This window comes from Perna viridis, chromosome 4, assembly GCF_037379345.1.
Source record: "Perna viridis isolate PV_CMFRI_1.1 ecotype Kerala chromosome 4, ASM3737934v1, whole genome shotgun sequence".
Lineage (NCBI taxonomy): Eukaryota > Metazoa > Mollusca > Bivalvia > Mytilida > Mytilidae > Perna > Perna viridis.
Window position 1 is genome coordinate 10,600,727 of NC_142448.1, and position 9,188 is coordinate 10,609,914.

The window sequence follows — 9,188 nt, forward strand, 5'->3', positions numbered from 1 at the left end:
TTATCCAGATTCTTTCAATAGCTGAAATGATCCATATTATTAGGACTACAAAAGTCCTCAGACCCCTTGTAAGAGTTATTGCCCTTGAAAGGGGAATAATAATTTTTTTTTAATAGTTTTCAGTCAATATCTTGAAAACTGTGATGGATTAAAAGAAACTTTCAATTGTTGAAAAGATCTTGTGATAGTCCTACCAAAGACTTCTTGAGTCAAAATTGTTGGACAACTTCTTGTTTAATTTATTGCCTTTGAAGGGCAAAATTCTACAAGGTGAGCGATTCAGGCTCCTGGGACCCTCTTGTTTATGTTATTTCTTTCAAACATCTTCTCCTCTGACACTAATTGACCAATTTGAACCAAACTTGGTATGATTGTTTCTTGGGGTATCCTACATAGAACTGATGTGGATTTTTGTTGATCCATCGAAAAACATGGCCGATATTACTAAAAATAGAACATAGGGGTCAGACATTAGTTTTTCTCATATATCACCAAAACCAAAACCAAAACCAAATCCAAATTCTTTCAGTAGCTGAAATGATCCTTCTTTTTAGGACTACAATAGTCTTCAGGCATAAAAGTTGTCAGATGCCTCCTTATAGGAGTTATTGACCTTGACAAGGGAAAATGACAGGGTTTTTTTTTTTACAGTTTTCAGCCAATGTCTTGAAAACTATGATAGATTTAAACTTTCATTTGCAGAAATGACCCTTATGATAAGTCCTATCAAAGTTTTCTTGAGTCAAAATTGTAGGACAACTTCGTTTAATTTGTTGCCCTTGAAAGGCAAAATTCAACCAGGTGAGTGATTCAGGCTCCTAGTAGCCTCTTTTTAGAAAATTGTCATTTTCATGTGTAAAATTGACAAAAAGTGGCAAATAATATCCTAACAGACACACCCTTTTCTGAGGATCCCTGGCTGGCACCCTCCTTTTCACAGTGTGGTTCTGGAACCGCAGAGGATATTGCATTACAAGCATCAGCCTGGTGCATAGTTAAACATCATAAGACATAAATATTGTGATAACATGCATGTACATGTTTGCACATGCTTCCATGCAAAGTTCAAAGGTCACAGTTTATGTATTGTCAAATTTATGACGAAATCCAGCCTTGTCATGAACCCCCGAGTTGCATTTTTTGTTTGAGAATCCCTGATTCATGGTTAAATCTTTTAACGTTTTATTTGAAGTCCAAGCGTATAAGGACAAATGCAACAAAAAGAATATGTATGATTTTTGTATATACAAAAATAAATCTCAAAACCTTAAGTCCTTTCATCAAAACGTAAGGTAGACTCAATACTTTACATTTGTCTCTGTTCATAAAACAGTGCGGAAACTAGACAAATTGTCTGGAAACGATTCCATGTTATACAATTTTAGTACAATTAATAGTTCAAATATGTGAAAATTTGCAACTTCAAACTCATTTTGCAAAGCCCATGTTGCAGATCGAATCAAGAACGTTGTGTTATTTTATTTGTTATTCAATAAAGAATATTTGGATATAAATTTCAATATTCTAAGGTGTCATATTAACTTTTAATCATCGAAATATGCACTAAAATGCAACCAATTTTAGGGGCATCTTTGTTCTGTGATTAAGTAGTCAACTATTGTTGAAAAAAGTTCTTTTTTACAGTTTTGAAATTCAATACATGTGATTTTTACATGTTATTTGTTTTCCGATACCTACAATGGATGGTTTCACATAATGTCAAATAGCAGAAAACTTTACCACTTTTCAGATAGAAAAGAATGATATTCAAAAACTACATTGATTTTCTTTCCATTGACAAATGATATAGCCGTATACCCTCTAGGTCCATTAAAGTTAGAAAATCGTTAGCGGTCCACAGCACTATAATTTGAAGCCCTGTGTGGTTTGTAGTGATTGCTCCAAAGACACTCTCTCTGCCATATATTTTTGAAAAGTATTATCAGCTATGCAATACTAATTAGCAGTATCCTATCTCAAACAAAGTTTAGAAGAGGACTTCATCATAATAAGCTTTTCCATTTCTGTGAAACTTTCTAAGGTTTTTTTTTATTAAGTTCCAATTTTCAGGCATCTCCTATAGTAGAGGAGATTCATGGTGTAAAAACAACACTGAACAAATGTTAGTCTACATATGTTCAGATCTGTATTTTTGAGAAAACCATGCATTTATCTCCAATTAAAATCAACCAAATGAAACAAAATTTTTAATGATAACCCTTGGAAAGACAGTCTATGATTTTTACTTGAAAGGACAAACTAAGACTGGTTCTGTTGCTGTAACAGTTTCTGAATTAGACATAACAGATCTCCTGTCTGATTTTTAGCTCACATGGCCTTCGGCTATTGCCATCACTTGATGCTGTCATCGTTGTTAACAATTTTTCAAAACTCTTCTCCTCTGACACTAATTGACCAAAGGGAACCAAATTTTGGTATGAATGTTCCTTAGGTATCCTGCATAGAACTGATGTGGTGATTTTTCTTCAGACAAAAAACATGGCCGCCATGACTAAAAGTAGAACACAGGGGTCAGACAGTAGTTTTTTCGCATATTACATCTCCAAAACCGTTAGTTTTAGCCAAACTTTTTCAATTGCTGAAATGATCCTTATTATAAGGACCACAGAAGTCTTGAGGGGATCAAAGTTGTCAGACGACTTATCATATGAGTTGTTGCCCTTAAAAGGTGAAAAATGGGGGGGGGTTTTTGTTTGTTTTTTTTTTGTTTTGTTTGGTTTATTTTTTTACAGTTTTCAGCCAATATCTTGAAAACTATGAAAGATAGAAAGAAACCGTCAGTTGCTGAAATGATCCTTATGATAAATCCTACCAAAGTCTTCATGAGTCAAAATTGTTGGACAACTCCTTGTTAAATTTATTGCCGTTGAAAGGCAAAATTTAATCTGGTGAGCACTTCAGGCTCTTGGGGGCCTCTCATTATAAAGGTTGAAGATGTGCACTTCCATAAAACATTTTGATTCTGTCATTTATAAATATAGGGTACCCATGTCTAATCCACAACATTTACATCACTGAATGGAATGTAATGAAACTTTCACAGAATATGTATTGAACAGTGAAGATGTAAACTTTTATTTTACATGTATATTTTGGTCTTAAGATTTTTAGAGGGTTTCCTAATTCTATAGCATTTATAAATAAAGTTTACCCATCTCATATCCTTAATTCCTCCATCACTGAATGGAATTTCATGAAACTTTCATGGAAAATATTGAACATTTAATCTCCTATTTTAGATTTTAATCTAATTGTTTTCTGAGGTCTCACAAAGCATATCTAAATTTATCATTTTTTGGGACAATTATAGAAAAAAAGTTAGATTTTTGATTGCATGTATGCGATCAATTTCCATTTTACCAATTAAAGGGATGCATGAAATATATGAGAACCTTTAATGAGAAATCATTGTCGTCATATCTTCCTATCTGTTAATTTTCATAACTAATATTATTTATTGTTATTCCTCTAGATCTTATAATTATATCCTAAATATGTGATTTATTTATATTAACTATGTCATCCTACCAACATCCTTGTCAATTATGTCATCCAAGCCATTATCTCTTACTGAATATGTCCATTGTTGTCATTTTCTGTGTTGTTCATTTATTGGACAATGTGTTAACTAATTAGCAACTTTGTTATGGTATGTCATTAACATGCTGTTTTTATTAGAAATGTCATTAAATGTGGTAAATTTCAAAGGTTATTTGTAATCCCAATTTCATTATTCAGAGGAAGTTTTCTAATCATATATGTTACATACTAAATATTACAAGTTCATAGCTTAACCATACTTCCAGTATGGTCTGTGAGGGGGTGCGATATCATATAAGGTTTGTTTGTTTGTTGGGGTTTAACGTCCGAGCAGCAATATTTCAGCTATATTCAGACAATGAACTTGAAATTGATGATGAAATGAAAAAGGGATGGGACACGAGACCAATGGGGTCGACAAATTTTGATTGCCACTGGAAATAGGGAGAGGTGGGTACGGTCGGGCAATTTAGCCTCCCTATGGTTCCTTCTCCGGGAGAATGCCACAGTAGGGTTCTTTAACGTGCGAGGACGTGGCATCTTTCCCAACACGGTGCACCACTATGGTTTGCGGTCAGGTTTTCCGTATTATAGCCTGACAACCCCAGCATGTAACACACCAGGGGTACCCCATTCCACCACCTGGGGCACACAACCTAGTTGCTCTGTGGGCAGAGCACCCTAGCCCCCGGTTAGGGTTCTGAGCACTATTTAGTCGCCTTCTACGACAAGCTTAGCGCTGCTTCAGGTCTATTCTTTTAACACCCAGACCTGCACGGGGTATATCATATGAGGTATGCAATATAGGTCTAGGGATGTGATATAGGTCTAGAGGTGTGATATAGGTCTAGAGGTGTGATATAGGTCTAGAAGTGTGATATAGGTCTAGGGGTGTGATATAGGTCTAGAAGTGTGATATAGGGTAGACAATATAGAGTTTAAACAAACACTTATAATGCATATACAAAAAAAGTTACATTTTTATCTAAATATATGATATAACTCATAAGATTAATCTAATTAATATAGATTTACCAAGTATTGTGACAGACCTCTCAAATTGTAACAAACAAAATATATGAGATTTTGCTATGAATTTATTAAGATATGGGAGAAAAATCAAAAGATGAAAGGATTTTTTTTTGCAGAAGATTTTTACATTGGCAGGAATTTGCAATGAGTTTCATGAGTTAAATGGAATGTCTATAGAACTGAAAGGCCTTCAGTATGATTAGCACCTGACAGTTTATAAACTCCTTAAAGATAACATTATTATGATTATATGATAACAGAAATTGGCTGCACAGGTAGAAGACCTTTAAGCTCAATCAAATACACCTGTAGTCATGGAAACCAGAATGTTTCACAATTATTTCTCAAGGTGTACAACCTTTATGATGAGTTAAACTATAATTTCAAGGAAATTTATTTGTTATTTTTTTTAAGATTGCCATAGTTAGTTAGGATAATTATTACTATAGGTTCCTGGTAAATGATCTTCATTTCCTATATAATGAGATAGTTAATTAGATAGTTGAACACCTGGTACCCAATGTACATGATCAAATGGCAAAATTCATAGATGAGTTTGTTGAACTGGTTGCATGTACAATGTTTTATTTTACTTTTATTATCCTTGGTAAATGTGATTAAGTAAAAAAAATATTACTCTTGTTCCCTGCAGGACAGCAGGACAAAATAAGGTAGATAGGTAGGCAGGGAAATTATTTTATTTTCATAAACATTTTACTTTGGGTTAACTGGAAACAATCTATATTTAGGGTGGGCACAAAATTGTGAGGTAGGGTATGAAATAATTTTTTTGGACTTTGGATTAAATTTATTGAGAACTGTAAAGTCATGTCTAGTGATATTGATGACATCATTGTATCATCTTATACCTTTGCCTGTATCACATTGGTATTGTGGTCAGTACATAACTATGTAATGTTTCTGTTAAGAACATGATCATCTTTTTTACTTGATCAGCCACTGTTCTATGTAAACACTAAACAGGTACACTACCAGTATTAAACTGACCACATGATTATTGTCACTGTGTTGCCAACTCTTAGGTGTTTACCTTGAAGGAATCTCAATAATTTCTATGAATTTTAACTGCAAATTACCCTCTCTAAATCACTAATCACACCATTGTCTAAGTTATATAATAAACCTCATGATTTTACAGCTAATTTTCATAAAATATGGTGAAAAAAACTTTCTTACAGTAGCATAATCAGGTCTGCTATTACATTGTCAACTCTGAAATTATGTCTTTAGTTATGCAGTAAAGCTACATTTCTGAAACTTTTTGAGCTTATCTTCCACACAGACTACAATTCCTTTTGAATTAAGCTTTAAAAAATAACCTTCACCACAAGTTGGGATTTTCACTAGATTACCCTTTTCCTCATGGATATCCTGAATAACAACCTCCGTATGATACAAAACGTAACTAATTTTAACCTGACCTGTGATCTGAACCGAAAACCTGTCTCCTTACCATAGTCTTATCTACTACTCAGTACCTTAACCTTAAACCTAACACCTTACCATAAACCTAATTGCCTTTCAGTACCTTAACGGTAAACCTGACACCTTACCATAGTCCTGACTGCTACTCAGTACCTTAACATGAAACCTGACACCTTACTATAGTCCTAACTGCTACTCAGTACCTTAACATGAAACCTGACACCTTACTATAGTCCTAACTGCTACTAAGTACCTTAACGTGAAACCTGACACCTTACCATAATCCTAATGCCACTCAGTACCTTAACCTTAAACCTGACACCTTACCATAATCCTAAATATATGCTACTCTGTACCTTAACCTTAAACCTGACACCTTACCATAATCATAATTGCCACTCAGTACCTTAACCTTAAACCTGACACCTTACCATAGTCCTAACTGCTACTCAGTACCTTAACATGAAACCTGACACCTTACCATAATCCTAATTGCCACTCAGTACCTTAACCTTAAACCTGACACCTTACCATAATCCTAAATATACGCTACTCTGTACCTTAACCTTAAACCTGACACCTTACCATAAGCCCAAATGCTACTCTGTACCTTAAACTTAACCTTATACCTGACACCTTACCATAATCCTAAATATACGCTACTCTGTACCGTAACCTTAAAACCTGACACCTTACCATAATCCTAACTGCTACTTAGTATCTAAACTTTAATTAAGGAGCAGGATACTTTTAAAGTTGTGCATGTTTTTTGGAAAGATCTATTTGTATGGAATTAAAAAATACCAGATTTATTAAATTGGACTTTGGATATTCATTCTTTAGCTAATCTAACACTTGGGCTGCTTCTTTAGATAGGGGGTAATTCTGCATTGTATTTAAGTACATGCATTATATAATGAAAAAGGCTGTATACATGACAAGAATGAGAAAACAGACACAGATTTTTTTTCACACTCCAAAATATCTCTAAAAAGATCAAGTAAATACTGAAAAAACATTATTTATTTGATGTTCTTACCTCATCGTTGGTTTGAGGCTGAAAGTATAGAAAATCATGGGAGTTTTACCAAAGCTTGAGGTCGGGTACTAAAAGGCTTTTTGGACTTATTTTTCTGCATAGCAATACTTATTTCTGCAAATTTGGTCTCATTTTGTTATAACAAAGCTGTTTTGAGGCAGTCCACACAGAAATTTCAAGTGTTTTACATTAAAAAGTACATATTTTTCTAATCCTTGATGTGTTGATGTTTAAGTAATTTATAAGTAATGTAGTGATTATTGTCATAAAATCCAGTAGCCATGGTAACATACTGAAAAAATATTACTGAATTTTAGTACAAATCAGGGGTGCCTTTCCAAAACTAATAGCCAAATAATATGTTTTATGAAATATCAGGCACTTACACACTTGCACAGGATGAAAGCATGCATGGAATAGGTGGTAAAAGGGTAAAAACAATAACAGCCTTTTTGATTAATTTTCTCACAATTTTAGTTCCTAAAGTTCGTGTGAAATTTTCTGATCTGGTTCTAAAATAATTAACATTTATCTTTTTTTTTTATATATTTGTAGGTTTGGGAGATAGACAACAAAGAGAATGTGAAGACATTGAAAGGCCATAGTGGAACAGTGTATGCTCTGGCTACTCTACAGTCTCCTACTGGTATTAAAGTATTCAGTGCTTCTTATGACAGATCACTAAGAGTATGTATTTCTATTTTTTCTGTGAAAATGGACTGCTTTTAATATTATCATATGTAGATAATATCTAGAAGTCTTTTTGGTGGACTTTTATTATGGGAGAGGGTGAACAAAACTTTTTATAGGATCAGAGTACTTTCTACTTTGTGTCATGTGTTATCATTATACTTATGTAACAACTGATATCCTTTGAAGCAAACTTGGACAGTGAATGTCACTGATATAAACTTTATAATTTAAGCTTAAAACTTTGGTGAGATCTTAGGAGAATGAAAACAGTATTAAAAAGTAGTCCATTGTAGTTATAAGACTGATTCTGGTACCACAAATCATCTGTTAAAGACACACATATTCATATACTTATTATACAAAAATGTATTGAGATATTGACAATTGGAGTTCTTTATTCTGATTTATAATGAAAAAAAATGATAAAGTGAAATGCAACAAATGCAGTAGTTGTATAATGTAAATCCAAAATAGTACCTGTAATTACTTTCAGAGTCTCAGAGATCACCAAAAGGTCTTCTACAAATGTAAACACACCTTTAAGTAAGCCCTGAAAGGCCCAGACCACAAGAGTACTTGTATTAAAATCCATGATAATATAACAATGACAATCCATCAAAATCAATTTAAAAAGTATTTACCAACACAGAGTCATTAAAGATCAACATGTCCTGACTATGGACAGGCACATCAAACCTGCAGTGGGGTTAAATAAGTTAACCATTAACCATTAACCGTCCCCATTTAATGTAAGGTCAATAATGTGGCAAATTTCACATGAAAATTTACTACCTTTCAAGTTGGAGAAATCTAGACCCAGTTTCATGAAGATTTGAGGAAAAAACAAGGAATTGAGGAAAATCTGATTTCGAATTTTTTTTAACCTAGGGTAGAGTGCTTTGGAGCTAGGAATAAATAATTCTGTAAATATTCCTAAAAGATGAACATGTGTGGAAATTTCTTTGATTTAACTAACAGCTAGTTATTCCCAAAACAGTATGATTCTTCATATCTGTCATTCTGAGTTACTGTTTTACAGAGAATTTTTTGTGCAATACTATAATTTAGGAGGGGTATAAAGTTTTTGTCTAGTCTGTCTGTCTGTTAGTCATACTTTGTTTAGTTAATATTAGTTTCTGCTTTGATTTGTTATATCAGAGTAAATTAAATCCAATCCACTGGAAGAACTATTATTCTTGATGTACTAACAGTAATTAGTTAACAAACAACTAACTAACAGTAATTAGTTAACAAACAACTAAGTCCAATTTCCAATGAAATATCAAAAGTTTTATTCATAGTTAGATATTGATGAGAAAAAGAAAATATGACAATCCACAAATATTAACACCCATAAACAAATAAGACAATTAGGACAGGAGTGTCAGTGTTAATGCCTGTCTTTCTATTTCGACAT

At 33.2% G+C, this 9,188-nt stretch overlaps 1 protein-coding gene across 1 annotated transcript in view; it reads left to right on the forward strand.

Annotated features, from left to right (window-relative positions):
- The window catches only part of LOC148618811 (E3 ubiquitin-protein ligase TRAF7-like), a 53,503-nt gene that overhangs the window by 19,726 nt on the left and 24,589 nt on the right, over nucleotides 1–9,188 (forward strand). The window contains exon 19 of the mRNA XM_088578060.1: nucleotides 7,634–7,765. Coding sequence (XP_088434186.1) covers nucleotides 7,634–7,765 — 132 coding nt within the window. The remainder of the gene's footprint in view (nucleotides 1–7,633; nucleotides 7,766–9,188) is intronic.